Below are 16,650 nucleotides of genomic sequence, written 5' to 3' on the forward strand. Positions count from 1 at the left end.
TTCAGAGGGCGATGTGGCTGGCGTACCCTTCTCGGGGTCCCGCTCATCTTTGGACCTTATGGGGTCCGAGGGGGAGGCAGGTGGAGGGGGTTGATGTTTCTCCCCCTGTCTCGCCTGAAGAGCTTGCACTCATGAATGAGCTGATTGCCTCCATTAAAGATACCTTGCACCTAGAGGATGAGCCTACTCCTTCTGCTAGGGTGTCCTCTTTTGGAACGCAGAGAACTCGAAAATCAGTGCAGGTTTTTCCCTGCCCTGCGGAATTTCATCATACTGTTAATGAGCAGTGGCGCAATTTAAAGAAGCCCTTTACAGTGCCGAATAAGTTTAAACTGCTTTATCCGTTTGCGCCCTCCACCGACGAGCGTTGGTGTGTGGCGCCTCAGGTGGATCACGCGGTGGCCATTTTGAACAAGGCTACTGCGATTCCTTCTGAGGATACCCCGGTTTTCCAGGACCCTACGGACAGGAGAATGGAGTCTCTTGCCCGTCATGCCTATATGGTTGCTGGTTCTATGCTGAAGCCTATTTTTGCTTCCATTATGGCGGCACAGGCTGTTGCAGATTGGACAAAGATGCTCAGGCGCACCCTGGTGGCTTATTCGGCTCCGCCTACCAACCATCAAGGGGGCACCAGGAGTGCCCGGGCAGCTCGGGAAGTGGCCGACGTTCTGTCTTGGGCCGAGACGCACGTCCCGGCGATAACGGCAGTTCACATACCGGGGGTGGAGAACCGGCAGGCGGACTATCTGAGTCGCCAGACCCTGGACCAGGGGGAATGGTCCCTTCACCCGGATGTCTTCCAGATGTTGTGCGCGAAGTGGGGTTCTCCAGATGTGGACCTGTCCGCGTCTCGTCTGAACAACAAGGTGGAAAGGTTCGTGGCAAGAACGCGCGATCCTCGGGCGGACGCCTCGGACGCGTTAGTGGCGCCCTGGCATCAGTATTGTCTGATGTATGCCTTTCCCCCGATTCAACTACTGTCCAGGCTGCTTCGCAGATTGGCCTCGGAACAGCATGCGGTGATTCTGGTGGCACCAGACTGGCCTCGCCGGTCTTGGTACGCAGACCTCGTAAATCTGACAGTCGACGCTCCGTGGCGCCTGCCGCTTCGGGAAGACCTTCTGTCTCAAGGGCCGATATTCCATCCTGCTTTACAGTCGCTGGCTTTAACGGCCTGGCTGTTGAAAGCCAGGTCCTGAAGGATAGGGGTCTCTCCCCTGAGGTCATTCCCACTTTGATCAAGGCTAGAAAAGCCTCTTCGGGGAAAATTTACTACCGTATTTGGAAAGCATACTTTGCCTGGTGTGAGTCCAGGGGGTATTCCACTCGCTCATACTCTGTGTCGAGAGTGTTGGCTTTCCTCCAAACTGGAGTGGACCAGCGTTTGGCGTTGGCCACGATTAAGAGTCAGATTTCTGCGCTGGCCGTTCTCTTTCAACGTCCTATGGCGTCTAATTCATTGGTTAGCACCTTTGTTCAGGGGGTGCGACATTTGGCCCCTCCTAGGAGGGAACCTTTGCCTCCATGGGACTTGAACTTGGTTCTGTCCGTTTTACAACAGGCTCCCTTTGAAAAGATCAGGGAGATCTCGTTGTCTCTGTTGTCCAAGAAGGTTGCCTTTTTGGTGGCGATCACTTCGGCTCGCAGGGTGTCGGAGCTGGCGGCTTTGTCCTGCAGCTCTCCCTACCTGGTGATTCACAAGGATAAGGTGGTCTTGCGACCTAACCCATCCTTTCTTCCGAAAAGGATCTCGGAGTTTCACCTTAATGAAGACATTGTCCGGGCGATCAGGGTTTACCTGTCGTCCACTAAATCTTTTCGCAAGTCGGATTCCCTCTTTGTCCTTCCTGAGGGACCTCGTAAGGGCATGGCAGCGTCGGCTGCGACCATCGCCAAATGGATCAGACAGACCATTGAGCAAGCCTATGCCTTGAAGGGGAAGGTTCCTCCTTTCCCCGTGAAGGCGCACTCTACCAGATCTTTGAGTACGTCTTGGGCTTACCGTCATCGGGCTTCTGTGGCCCAGGTGTGTAAGGCGGCGACTTGGTCGTCCGTTCACACCTTCTCAAAATTCTATAAGGTGGATGTTCAGGCATCGGCCGATGCCTCCTTTGGCCGTAAAGTTCTCAGTGCGGCAGTTTCTTAGGGACCCTTGTTTTTGTGGGCCCTTGGTTATTGGGGTGTTTTACCCCTGGGTTACTTGTTTTCCTGGGTTGTTGCTCCTGTTGAGCACGTTTTCCTGTTGCCCAGTTGGTTCTCTTACTGTGGTAAGGTTCCTTTCTCTGATGTGGGTACTGCGTTGCCTTTTCTACGGTTGCGTCTCCCACCCCTCATGTCTACACTGCTTTGGGACGTCCCATTGGTGAAGACTTGGGAAGGGGCGGCGACTGTCGGAGGACGTAAGAGAAAACTGAATTTTTGTAAAATCTTACCGTAAAATTCCTTTCTCTGAGTCCTCCGACAGTCGCCGCCCCCCGCCCCTCTTTTGGGGTTTTTGTGTACTCTTACTGCTATGCTACCAAACTGAGTTGGGAATGCTGGTGCAGGGAGGTATTGACTGAGGGGACAGCCCCTAGGGGTGTGTCTATGCTAAAAGCTTTTGTAACAATTCTTGTTGCCTAGCTACTCCTGCGGAGCAAAGGTCAATACCCATTGGTGAAGACTTGGGAAGGGGCGGCGACTGTCGGAGGACTCAGAGAAAGGAATTTTACGGTAAGATTTTACAAAAATTCCGTTTTTCAGATGGGGCTCCTGTGTCCTGGTTAAGGGCTCTCATGTTTAGCCTTGGGTTATTTTCCCCACCCCTCCTTTTCCCTTTAGTCAGGGCCGGATTAACATAGGGGCTATTGGAGCTGCAGCACCAGGCCTGTACCATAATATAGGCCCTTATCACCGCTGTTTTCTGTCACTTGTAAACACAGAAGCACAAGTGACAGCGCCAGGGCCGCTGATAGGGGGGCCACCAGCCCTCTTGTAGGGGGCCCTAGCACACAGGGGGCCCACACAAAGAGGGGGATTAGTGATGGACAACAATTACAGAAATCTTCCTCCAGCACCTGAATCTGATCTGTCCCTCTCCCTGCTATCAGCTTTTATCTGTTGAGAAAGAGACAGTCGTCCCTCACTAACTACCTTGTGTGGGCCCCCCTCCCAGCACTCATCTCTGCTCATGAGTTTATTTGTAAATTGTAACTTTGTTTCTCTCTCTCTCTGTCTCTCTGATCACTGAGCTCCAACTGCCCAGCCTGTATATTTTTCTCATCTCATCTTTTTTTATTTAACATAGTTTTTTTTTTTTTTTTAGATTTAGCAGGAATTATGCGAGTTATGTTATATTTGTGTCTTGTATTTTCTTGTGGGCACCCTGCCAGGTAGTCTGTACAGGGCCCCGCAATTTCTAACAGCAGCTCTGGACAGCGTGCTGCTCCTTCAGATCCTCCCTGCACGTCCCCGGTTCTGTCCCTGGATTCAGGGGCGGTGTACTGACAGTCTAGCACTACATTCAGTGTAACCGTCCAGCTCAGTGAGAGTGAGAGAGCAGAGCTGTCAGATCGGAGCTCTGATGTCGGGGATGTGCGGGCTAGATGTGGAGCTCCTCCTCCCTTCCATCCACAGCCAGTCAGCAGGCAGTATCACACTCCTCCCCCGCCCCTCTCCAGCCCGCCACATTTGACTGGGAGCACTAGGTAGATGCAAGGCAAGAGGGTAGGACAACATTTAGAGCAATGTCACATGTAATGCTGGTGGGCTGCAATGTGTTCCAGATATCTGTGTATTCAGGTCTCATGTAGATTACCGATCAGCCTCCTCTCCCCTCACTGCTTATGGTTTTCTCTCCCTGAGCTGTACATTGCCTGATAACACTGATAAGAAGACGCTGCAGCAACACCAGGAACACATGACTGGTAACCATTTCAGCTTCCATTCAGCTAGTTTGAGCTCTGTGTGTGCTGCATGGGTTTTTATTTTATTTTTGGAGCATTTACTGTTGGTTCAGGTTAGAAGCTTCACAAACCCATTACCTGTTTACTGAACTCCACTAATCTTGAGCAGGTAACTGTAAGACAATTTTTATTTTGGAAATTGGATGTGCTGCTGTCTTCTGTCACTTTTACTAATTTGATCTTGCACAGCTGGTTTAAATAGAGTGGAGCAGCCCTGTGATGCTATACACTTTTACTCTGTGTTCAGCTGTAAACTCAGTCCTTGACCATCTCTTGAATCAACCATGTCTGCAGTCTCTGACCATCTCTTCTATCTTGTCTGCAGTCTCTGACCATCTCCTCTGCCATGCCTGCAGTCTCTGACCATCTCCTGTACTATGTCTGCACACTCTGACCATCTCTTGTCCTATGTCTGCACTCTCTGACCATCTCCTGTAGTGTCTCTCTGGTGTGTGAGTGATGTGAGGTGTATATGTTTTATACAGGCTGCATGTGAGGGACATTACACAGACCCACCCGCACACAGAAAATAATAATCACACATATACTGACAAAATATAATACACACAAAAAAATTACATGTGTACAGTCATTACATACAGAAGAAAAAAAAATGGGTAATAGCCCTGAACCCTGCACGTAGCCTCCTCCCGAACCCTGCACGTAGCCTCCTCCCGAACCCTGCACGTAGCCGCCTCCCGAACCCTGCACGTAGCCGCCTCCCGAACCCTGCACCCTGAAAGTAGCCTCCTACTGAACCTGTGTATTACGCTGCCCTGAACCCAGCGCTCTGTGTATTACTCTCTCCTGTCCTTAACCCTGTTCTTGTGTGTTATGCATTCCTGTTTTTTTTTTAACAATGTTTCTTTAGGACCCTCCCCATGTACAATTTGGCCACACCCACCCTATGATTTGGCCCTGGGCCCAGCCGCCCAAAAAGAACATGCCATGCATGGAAAGCAAGGGCCGACAGGGAGAGATCTACCCTGGCCTGACCGGTCCTGCATTCCACATGGATCACCTGGGCCGGGTGGTGGGATTAATAATGGGCACTGCGGGCAGTCCTAATGGAAGCCAGGTATTCAGCGTCTGTAATGTTGTGTTAGCTCTGCACAGCTGCGCCCTTCAACCTCACCTCAGGGCGCACCTCGTACACTGATGCAGGGCTCTTATGGAAGCCTGGGACTTCCATAGCATTTGGCCTGTGCAGCTAAACCCTTTCACCTTTAGATCGCACGCCGACACACAACCCTTAAGGCCCACCAAAATCCTCAGCACCAGGCCCATATTGCTCTTAATCCGGCCCTGCCTTTAGTACTGCTTTTGGAACGTCCCAATAGTTATGATTTATGGAGTGCTGTGTCCGTCGATGAAAAGCGAAAATGGTATTTTTGTACTTGCCGTAAAATCCATTTCATCAACGGACACAGCACCCACCTCTCTATGGAGTTCTGATACTTCTAACACTGCTTTCTACTAAACTGATTACCTAGAGCAGAGAGGGAGGTTATATACCAGCTGAGGACTGCCCATGGGCGTAGCCTCGTGTTTTTTGTTCTGCCTAGTCCTACTCCTGAAGGAGGCTATATAACCCACTAGTTATGGTTTATGGAGTGCTGTGTCCGTCGAACTCAGAGAAATGGATTATAAGGTAAGTATAAAAATCACATTTTCTGTTTCATTCATTGACGGACACAGCTCCTGGTATTCATAACCATTGGGTTATACTGCCCCCTACAAGAGTAGGACACTAGGCAGAAAATTATTTTGACTACACCCATGGGCAGTCCCAGGGGGTGTATTCCCTCTCTCTGCTATAGCCACTCAGTTTTTCTCTGCCTAGTCAGGAGTAAAGAGAAGGAGATCAACAATTAACTGCCAGACTGTGCAGCGGGCTGAATAATCTAGATCAATGGTCACCCCAGGCTGCCAGCGCGTGCAGACCTCAGCTCAGCGACATAGCCCCACTGGACGGGGGCTGGCCTGCAATTTAAACGTCTCGCAAGGGCGCATACGACCTGACCTCGGCCTGAGTCACAGCGTTCGGCTCCTGGCCGACAGCCACCCACATCCTGATATAGAGGGGTTCTGTCTGGAGCAGTGCCTACCTGGTTCTTGGTATGATGAGTAGCTGTTTCCCCTGGTGCTGACTCCTGGATAATTTTTCTTCCTGATGGCCACACATGTAGTGCATTATCCTGGTGGATGCAGGCGCTTGTTTCTGTGGGTGGTGAAACTGGTGGGGTCCTCTCCCTCTCTGCTGAGGATTGCTTGGTGCTTTGTGCCTGGTGACCGGGTGGTGCTGACAGCGCGGTGGGGGTTGTCCCTTAGTGTGTTACACTTTTTGTGGGGTCCCCCTGGTGACTCATGGAGTCTTTGGAGCACATTTCCTCACCTGATCCAGTCTCTGAGGCTGCGGGTCCCTCCTGGACCCAACCATTCATCCATGCACTGATGGTGGTCCTGCAGTCCTCCTTGTCTCGGGTGGACGTGGCTTTCAGGCTAGCACCCCCTGCCTCACCTGTCTCATCAGATCCTGAATCTGATCCGGCCACTGGGTACATGGGTCACCCTGCTGGATCTGCAAGCACGCGCCTGGAATCCTCTGATGGTGAGAATGATTCCTCCACGCCTGCGACTGTGCAGGAAAAGGCGCTGGTGGATGCACTGATTTGTATCTGTGCGTGAGACCCTAAAGATTGAGGATGCGGCTGAAGCTGCGACGGAGGTGCAGGTACTCTTTGGCACTCACAAGCCATCCAGAGCGGCAAAGGTGTTTCCTTTCCCCGCCTATTTTGACCAGAATTGCCGCTTAAGAGTGGGGATGACCATGGAATGATCATGGTGTTCCTAAGCGCTTTACTAGGCGTTACCCCTATTAGGAGTCCCTTCTTAAGAAGTGGACTGTGCCACCAGTGGTGGACCCTCCAGTTTCCAGATTAAACAAGGCAACCATGATTCCAGTTAGAGGCCTAACTGTCCCCGGCCTTTAAGGATCCAGCTGATTGGAAGGCGGAGGCTGTGGCCCGCAATATGTACACGCTGGCTGGTTCGTCAATGAGGCTGGTATTCACCACTGCCCTAGTGTCTCAAACTCTGACCAAGTGGGCTAAGCTCTTACGCCGTGACCTGGAGGGGGGGGAACAGCTCCCCCCTGCCTTTGTCGATCTGGCGGACAAACTGGTCCAAGGGCTGCAGTTTATCTGTGATGGCTCGCCTCTCTGTTTTGGCAGTGGTCCTTCTGCATGTCTTTTGGCCCAAGTGCTGGTCCGCTGATTAGACTTCAAAAAAGGCCTTGACTGATCTTTCTTTCCAAGGAGATAGCCTGTTTGGAGCTACAGTGGGTGACATTAAAGGTCTCACAGGGGGGAAGAGTACTTTCTCTTTCATCCCTCGACGGACACAGCTCCTAATTCTTCCTAACCATTGGGTTATTCTGCCCCCTACAGGAGTAGGACACTAGGCAGGAAAACTTGACTACACCTATGGGCAGTCCCAGGGGGTATACACCCACACTCGGTTTTTTTTTTTCTGCCTAGTCAGGAGTCCTTGCTAGGATCTCTGGTCCTGGCAACTTTGTTACTTTTTTTTAAATTGATTTTTTTCCTATCTTTGTTAGTAGAGTCTCACAGGAACAAAAATATCAACTGCCAGACTGGGTGACGGGCTGGATCCTCTAGATCCAGAGGGTCCCCCCAGTCTAGCCAGTGAGTGCGTGCAGACCTTAGCTCCGCGCTAGGACAGGGGCTGGCCTGCGAGTTAAACGTCTTGCATACGACCTGGCCTTGGTCTGTGTTGCAGTGTTCTTCCTGACCTGACAGCCACCCACATCCTGATGGAGCGTGGTCTGTCAGGAGTGGTGCCCACCCTGTTCCTGATATGATAAGTAGCTGTCCCCCACTCTACCCCTGAAGGGTTTTGGCATGGGACCTCGGAGTTCCCCTCCCTCCCCAGCCCTCTAAACATTCGGTGGTCACTGTGGGTCTTCAGTTTTCAGGGCCTTCCCCGGAGGTTCCAAGAGGACCTCGTCTGGCAAGCCACGAGGGGCTCTTCCAGACCTGTGGACAAGGCTTCCTCTGCATGAAGGGGGGCTCTAACCCGTTTCAGTCTTCGCTGATTTCCGGATCCGTGGACCTCTCTTACAGATAGTGGGTCCACAAAGTCATTCGGTCTGGCTACAAGATCAAGTTTCGGTCTTTCTCTGGAAAGGTTCTTCCCTTCCAACCTGCCCCTTTCCCCAGATCGCTTACAGGGTCACTTTGGGGCAGTGCAAGACTTGTTACTTGATGGGATGATTGTCCCGGGCCGGCTTCAGAATGTTTTTCAGGGGTTTTAATCAAACCAGTTTACAGTTTCCTGGAAGTAAGGCAAGGGATGTCCAATTCTGGACCTAAAGGCGCTAAACTGCTTTGTGCGGGTACAGAAGTTCCGAATGGTAGTGGCTGAAGACCTGTTGAAAGACAGGTGCTGAAGGATAGAGGTTTGTCTGAATAGGTAAACCTGCGCTGTCAAGGGTTAAAACTCTACCTCTAGGAAGATCTACCATTGTACTTGGAAGACGAATGTTGTGTGATGTGAGCCTTTTGGGGTTCTCCCTCGCTTTTTTTTTTCGGTGGCTTGGATCTTGGCTGTCCTCCAACAGGGGGTTGAGCAGCACCTGGCCTTGAGTACCATCAAGGGCCAGGTTTTGGCCTTGGCAGTTTTCTTTCAACGTCCATTGGCCACACATTCCTTGGTGTGTACCTTTTTATCCAGGGAGCTAGACACTTGGCTCCTCTAGTGCCGTGGTTCTTTAAATTTGTTTTGTGAGTTATCCACGACTCTCCCTTCAAAAGTATCGTGAGGTTCCCCTGCTTACGTTGTTCCCCAAAGGTGACCTTTTTTGGTGGTTTTTACTTCTGTGTGCACGGTGTCGGAGCTTGTGGCGTTGTCTTGTCGCTCACCTTACCTGTTGGTTTACAGAGCTAAGGTGGTTCTTTGTCCCTGTTACTTCCAAAGGTCGTCTGTGATTCCATTTGAATGAAGACATTGTGTTGCCTTCCCTATGTTCCAGGCCTTAACATCCTAAAGAAATTGCTCTGCATTCCCTGGATGTAGTTCGGCAATCAGGGTGTACCTACCTGGCAGCTACAGTCTTTTAGGAAGATAGACTCCCTATTTGTACTCGGGGTTGGACCTCTAAAAGGGTTGGCCGCTTTTGCTGCGACAATTTCCAGATGGATCAAACAGACAGTGATTCAGGCCTATTCATTTAGGGGTCAGGTTCCTCAATTCCTTGTTAATGCACACTCTACTCATGCGCTTAGTGCCTCCTGGGCCTTCCGTCCTCAGGCGTCAGTGATGCAGGTTGCAAGGCGGCCATGTGGTCGTCTGTGCACACTTTTTTACAAAGTTTTATAAAGTGGATGTGTTGACATCTGCGGATGCTTCTTTTGGCCGCAAGTTTTTGCAGGCTGCTGTTTAGAGGACAGGTTCTCTTTGAGGGTGTATTGTTCAGGGTTCGTACGGTCATTAAAAACCTGGAAAAGTTATGGAATTCTGAGATGACACTTTCCAGGCCTGGAAAGGTCATGGAAAAGTACGATTTTACAAATGTTTTGGAAAAGTCATGGAAATCTGGGGAGGAGCGGGGAGGAGCGGCGGGCAGCGGCGGGGGGAGCGGATGCTTAAAACTTTTTTTATTGCAAATTAATGTATAATTATTTTATGCTTGTGCACATTTCCAGGTCCGCAGCAGCCGAGGAGTAGATCATACACCAAGCGCCAATCGCTGGCAGCGGGGAGGGCCGGGCCGCGGTTTGCCTGGATGTGACTGGCCAGCAGCAGCAAACCAATCACAGGCGGGCCGCATGAACGTGATGATGACGCGGAAGGGGGCGGTAACCGTTTCAGTTACCGCACCCCCGCGTCATCACGTTCATGCGGCCGGCCCGCTCTCCAGTGACGCTTCCGCTGCCTGTGATTGGTTTGCTGCTGCTGGCCAGTCACATACAGGCAAACCGCGGCCCGGCCCTCCCCGCTGCCTGTCATTGGTGCACGATCATTTCCTCGGCTGCTGCTGGCCAGTGACCGACCGTAGGGCAAACTGAAGGCACCTACTGTACCAGTCCTACGGGAATGTTAAAAATAAATGTAAATAAATAATTAAGCATCCAATCCTGAGTCGCCTTAGTTTCTGTGAGAACTCTTTTCTGCCTCATGGGACTGTTAGGTTCGGCCTAAGAATAGTAAGCGCCGCATTTTTTCCAGCTGCACCTTCATGACTCACTGCCACCTGAACAGTTTTATTTGGGCAAGCAGGAGCACCACTGTTCTTTCTCCCAAAAGTAAGTGCCGCATTTGTGCACCATCAGATCTGTGCCATCCATACCAGTCTGCCTACACCTCATGACTGTCGCTTGGGCCTAAAAGATTACTGTGCTGCATTTTGTGCACCTGACTGTCTGTGCCATCCATACCAGTCTGCCTGCACCTCATGACTGTCGCTTGGGCCTAAAAGATTACTGTGCTGCATTTTGTGCATCTCACTGTCTGTGCCATCCATACCAGTCCGCCTGCACCTCATGACTGTCGCTTGGGCCTTAACAGATTACTGTGCTGCATTTTGTGCATCTCACTGTCTGTGCCATCCATACCAGTCCGCCTGCACCTCATGACTGTCGCTTGGGCCTTAAAAGATTACTGTGCTGCATTTTGTGCATCTCACTGTCTGTGCCATCCATACCAGTCCGCCTGCACCTTATGACTGTCGCTTGGGCCTTAAAAGATTACTGTGCTGCATTTTGGGTGTGCTGGGTGTGACACATGCTGGGTGTGACATAGATTTTCTTCTTATTTAACACGTATACATAGACATTTCATGAAACATTAGGTCATGAATATTTACGTGAAGTCATGGAATTTCATTGATGAAAATGTGTATGAACCCTGATTGTTTGTTTTTTCTCAGGTGAGCTCCAGTTGTTATGATTGAGCTCCATGTTACTTGGTTGGCTATGGTTAGCCTTGGGAATTTGTTGACTTAACATAAAATCCATTTCTGATGTTCATTGACGGACACAGCACCCACCCCTCTGTAGAGTTGGTTTTATTCTGACATTATAACAAACCTGAGTGCCTATAGCTGAGTGTGGGTGTATACCCCTTGGGACTGTCCATAGGCGTAGTTAAGTTTTCCTGCCTAGTGTCCTCCTGTAGGGGGCAGTATAACCCAATGGTTAAGAATCAGGGGCTGTGTCTGTCAATGAACATCAGAGAAATGGATTTTACGGTAAGTCAAAAATCCCATTTATTTTTTTTCTGCAGGCTACTAAGAGCAAGGAACCACGTTGTAGACGTGGGCCTTCCTTCTCAGCTCATAAGAAGTTTTTTTTCATCCCTCAGGGTCGACTGACATGGGCTCAAAGCCATTCAGGGCCTCTTCAGGAGGATCCAAACTAACCTGGTCTGGCAAGATCAGGCTACTCCAGACCCGTGGACAAGACTTCTTCAGGGGTTTCGCTCTTGTCCCTTGGCAAGGTTTTTTTTCCCCCAACTTGCGCCTGTCCTCAGACCGCTTACAGGGCCTGTTTGGGGTGGTACAAGACCTGTTCGTTCAAGGGGTGATTGTCCCGGTTCCGACTTCGGAACGTTTCAGGGTTTTTACTCAAAACCTGTTCAGTCCCCAGGAAGTAAGGCAAAGTGCATCCAATCCTGGACCTCAAGGCGCTCAACTGCTTTGTGAGGGTACAGAAGTTCAGAATGGAATCCATTTGAACGGTGGTGGCATCCCGGGAGATTACCTCACCTCTATCGATATCAAGGATATCTACCTACCTTCACATTCCAATATGTGCCAGTCACCAGCATTTTTCCGCTTTGCTGTGGGAGAGGAGCCACAGTTTGTGGCGTTACCCTTTGGTCTCGCCTCTGCTCCTCGGGTCTTCATAAGTGTTGGCCCCGGTGCTAGCTTTGCTACGTCAACGGGGGCTCGTGGTACTGGGCTACTTGGACGATCTCCTTTTGTGAGTGGAGTCTCCCTCTGCTCTGGTTGAAAAACCTGGAGATCACGGGAGTTCGGCTCGATTCTGAATTTTCTGAGGTCTGCTCTGGAGCTCCATCTACGAAGCTTGACTATCTGGGCCTGACTCTGGACTCTGCCTTAGCCAGAGTGCTCCTTTCTCTGTACAAACTCCATAAATTGCAGACTGCAATGCGCTTCCTGCTGTCCAACAGATTCTATAGGACACTCATCGAAATAGAGTAAGGTGTCGGCTGGCCAACTTCCCCAATAGCATTTAACAAAAGGAGAAACCCCCCTGAAGGGTAACAGGATTTTTAAGGCCAAAGGAACACCACAAACTGTATAAAAGCTATAAATTTAATATTGCAAAATTAAAATGACAGAGGTACATAGGACAATATATGGTAAATAATAGAACATTGGGAAGGAATATAAAATCGTATCCTGATCACTAAAATCTAGTAATAAAGCACTGGTTTCCAAAGCATCCAACGCGTTTTGGGACAATACCCTTCGTCCAGATTGTGAATCTGGGAAATCATGCATAAATTGCTTTACAAAAGTAGTAGCGTATGCAAAAGAACAACATATACAATCATTTTATAGTGCATGTACATTGGGACAAAGTCATAAATGACAATTAAGTTGGCTGTATTTTGTGAGCACATACCATAGGTCAATCAGATAGTCGCATAAAGATGGAATGCAGACCTTGGATATAAACAAGAGGGAGAGAAAACCAAGAAGCAGCAGATGGTGGTCCGCAAATGTTTCCAATACAGGTCCCTGGGAGGCCCATATATAAAAAATCAAAAAATAGTAATGCAAAAAAGTTCAAAAAAAGGGGCCAACATATTTAAAGAGCCAAGTGTGGCGGCAAACATAAATACAATCAAGAAAAACTTCCACAGGAAACTTTTTGCCTGGTATAGGAGGGTAGCAGAAAGCATATCCTTCCTAATCCAATAGGTGATATGGTGCTGACAAGTAGGTCTGTTGTATGCTTGTGATGACCAGTAAGGTGAAAAACACTGGTGATCGATAGCTCTGGATCAAATAACAAGAGTCCAAGCCTGCAGACTGCACAGTGTCAGCCACTGTAAAAAAGTAATAAAGTTTGAGTTCCCATTAAAATTTCAAAAATATCCCGGTTTGTTCCGTGCCCTCTCCGCCGCACACATTCCCGGGGTGGAAAATTGGCACGCGGATTACCTCAGTCAGCAGGCGTTGGACCAAGGGGTCCCTTCCTTCATGTGGAGGCGTTTCATCAGCTGTGTCTCCGGTGGGGCACCCCCGAGGGGGATCTGTTGGTTCAAAGGTGCAGAGGTTTGTGGCTCGGTCAAAGGATCCTCTGACGGACGCCACAGATGCGCTGGTGGCCCCGTGGGGTCAGTATCGTCTGATTTACGCCTTCCCTCCTCTCAAGCTTCTGCCAAGACTTCTCCGCAGGATGGAGGCAGAAGGGATTCCAGTTATCTTAGTGCCTCTGGACTGGCCTCGCCGGGCTTTGTACGCCGATCTGGTGCGGCTGGTCACTGACTTTCTTTGGAAACTTCCTCTCGGGAGAATCTGCTGTCCCAAGGACTGATCTTCCATCCTGCTTTACAGTCACTGGCTTTGACAGCTTGGATGTTGAACGCCAGGTGCTAAAGGATAGGGGTTTATCTGAATCGGTGGTTCCTACCCTGTTGAAAGCTAGGAAATCTACTTCTAAGAAGATCTACCATCATACATGGAGAATGTACATTGCATGGTGTGAGTCTCTTGGGGTTCATACTCGCTCCTTCTCGGGGGCTCGGATCTTAGGATCTTAATCTTCCTTTAGGGGGGGGGGGGGGTTGAACAGGAATTGGCCTGGAGTACCATCAAGGGCCAGGTTTCTGCTTTGGCGGCCTTCTTCAGATGACCTTGGGCCACACACTCCCTGGTACGTACCTTTCTTCAGGGTGTCCAACATTTGGTCCCTCCAGTGTGGGCTCAAATGCCACCTTGGGTTCTCAATTTGGTGATTTCAGCTCTACAGAAGCCTCCCTTTGAAAATATTCGGGAGATTCCCCTGCTTACGCTGTCCCAGAAGGTGGCATTTCTGGTGGCTATCACCTCTGCACGGGCAGCATTATCCTATCGTTCACCTTATCTGGTGATTTCACAGGGATAAGGTGGTTCATTGCCCCTGTCAGTCGTTCCTTCCAAAGTTTGTCTCAGATTTTCTTTTGAATAAAGACATTGTCTTGCCTTCCCTGTGTCCCAGGCCTAAACATCCAAAGGAAATTGCCTTGGATGCGGTTCAGGGCAATTAGGGTGTATCAACCAGCTACGGAGTCTTTCAGGAAGTCACTCTTTGTGCTCATGGACATACCTCGAAAAAGGGTTGTCCGCTTCCTCTGCGACCATTTCCAGATGGATCATACAGACGGTGGTTCAGGCCTATTGCATCAGGGGTCAGGTTCCTCCTCCTTCCCCTGTTCTCTACTACGGCGCTTAGTGCTTCCTGGGCCTTCTATCAGCAGGATAGATTTATGGACTTATTTTTTTATTGTTTTTTTTTTGTAATGGCGGCAATCAGCGATTTTTAGCCTGACTGCGAAATCGCGGCAGACAAGTCTGACATTGACACTTTTTGGGGACCAGTGACCTCAATACAGTGATCAGTGCTAAATATTATGCACTGTTACTGTATAAATGACACTGGCAGGGAAGGGGTTCACATCAGGGGCGATCAAGGGGTTAAGTGTGCTCCTAGGGAATGCTTTCTAACTGTGTGGGGGGTGGACTGACGGCAGAAACAGAGATCTGTGTTCCTGATTGGTAAGAACAGTCTCTCTCTTCCTGTCTGACAGAACAGCAGTCTGCCTTTTTTACATTCTCCTAAACGATCGCAGGCCGCCATTGTGGCCGCCGGACCCGCAAATTTGGCTCCCGCTGTGTCTTGCAGCAGGAGCGCAGCTCCAGCGGCGTGTCCCCTAGAGCCCTTCAACAAAATCACATACGGGTTGGTGATTTTGCGCTTAAGGGCCGCCCTGCCTCAGTAAATGTACGTGAGACAGTCCTTAAGTGGTTAGGAGTCCTTAGAAGGCAGTAAATTCACAAGGGGTAGCAATAACCCATAACCAAGTCCCAGTAAGGCAGCACAAGTCCATGTAAGTTCTTAGGTTCCAGACCCCCACCCGGCACCACCGACTAGGCTCCCTCAAAGGGTGGTCCAGACCGGCAGAGTAATGCCTACATTTTGGCAGACTTTCCACTAACCCTCCCCCCTCGGGACTGAGTCCCTTTTCTATATGGTATGACCTGTATAGGGAGGCAACATTCCTGAAAAGAGGGGGAAAACCTGTCTGGCAATGTTAACCCTTCTTTCTCAGGAATCACTGGCACAGCAGGTCAACTCAAGGACACAATGCAACAATTCTACATTGTAACAAGTAGCTTTGACATATGAACATAGTTGACCTGATTACCCTCAGAGCATGAACACTGTAAAAGCATACTTTTAACACTTCAGAACCCTCTTGGAAGGACTTGCTTACACACCTGGTTTGGTAAGTAAGCCAACTCAAGAGGCGCTTATTTACTATGCTCCTAACAGTGACATAGGCAAGAAATACACTTAAAGCATAGCTCCACTTAAAGTAGGGCCAACTTCCCTTACCTCCCTGTCATATGTACCCCCCCTACTACTGACCTCAGTTGAGCCCAGTGCTGTCCACTGGCTGTGGCCTGTACCAGCTTGGGAAGCTTCAATCTTTCCTGAGCTAGTGGGCAGCATTGTAATGTGCATGTGAGGCCTTTTCTTAGTGGACCTTAAAGAGGATTAGAAGCAGTGACCCTGAGGGCCTAAAAATAAATGGCTTGTCCATTAGGGCCTACTGAGAAAGTCAGTTGCTTAGCATGATGTGACTCCTGGCTCATTTAAGAGTAATGGAGCAGCTTAAGATGGTATATGTTACTAGGTGATCTGAGATCAGTAGTTTGGGGTTATAAATTGTAATATGTGGAGGGAGAATAGTTGACCCTAACTTTATTAAAATTAGTGATTATATTGTTAGTGGGGGAGGGGGGGGATTGTAAAGCGCCTAATGGCTCCTTTCGTATATTTGTTCAATCTGCATTTGTGGATTGCATTGTGTGTGGAAGATGTGTTGGACATAAAACTCAGTAGATAAAATTTAGCAATATTCATTTACTTTGAAGGAGACAACTGGAAGAATGGCTTAGGTCAAAGGGTAAGACTTACAAGCGGCCACCAATGACACTGCCACCTAAACAGCCCCCTACTGCAAAGAAAAAACAGAACCCCAACCATTCAGTGTGGGAGGGAATCGAAGAAGAGGAGGAGCTACTGCTACTGTCTACAAAAATCAGCCAGACGCTTAGCGAGTGCCTGGAACTCATTGATCAGGTAAGGGGGGGGTGTGTGTAAAAAATAAATAAAATAAAGTTTGTGTACGTGTGGGTGTGTATGTGTGTGTATATGTATGTGTGTGTAATATATATATATATATATATATATATATATATATATATATATATATATATATATATATATATATATATATATATATATATATATATATTATATACAGTACAGACCAGAAGTTTGGACACACCTTCTCATTCAAACAATTTTCTTTATTTTCATGACTATGAAAATTGTAGAGTCACACTTCAAGAGGTAGTCACCTGAAATGGTTTTCACTTCAC

The 16,650-nt window shown here is 49.2% G+C and overlaps 1 protein-coding gene across 1 annotated transcript in view; it reads left to right on the top strand.

The window, feature by feature from the left end:
• The window catches only part of CKAP2L (cytoskeleton associated protein 2 like), a gene marked incomplete at its 5' end in the record, with an annotated part of 112,941 nt that overhangs the window by 81,665 nt on the left and 14,626 nt on the right, over nt 1–16,650 (top strand). The window contains one exon of the mRNA XM_082253677.1: nt 16,141–16,348. Within this exon, the coding sequence (XP_082109803.1) occupies nt 16,141–16,348 (208 nt within the window). The remainder of the gene's footprint in view (nt 1–16,140; nt 16,349–16,650) is intronic.

Source organism: Pelophylax lessonae (assembly GCF_965119305.1).
Source record: "Pelophylax lessonae genome assembly, chromosome: 4".
NCBI lineage: Eukaryota > Metazoa > Chordata > Amphibia > Anura > Ranidae > Pelophylax > Pelophylax lessonae.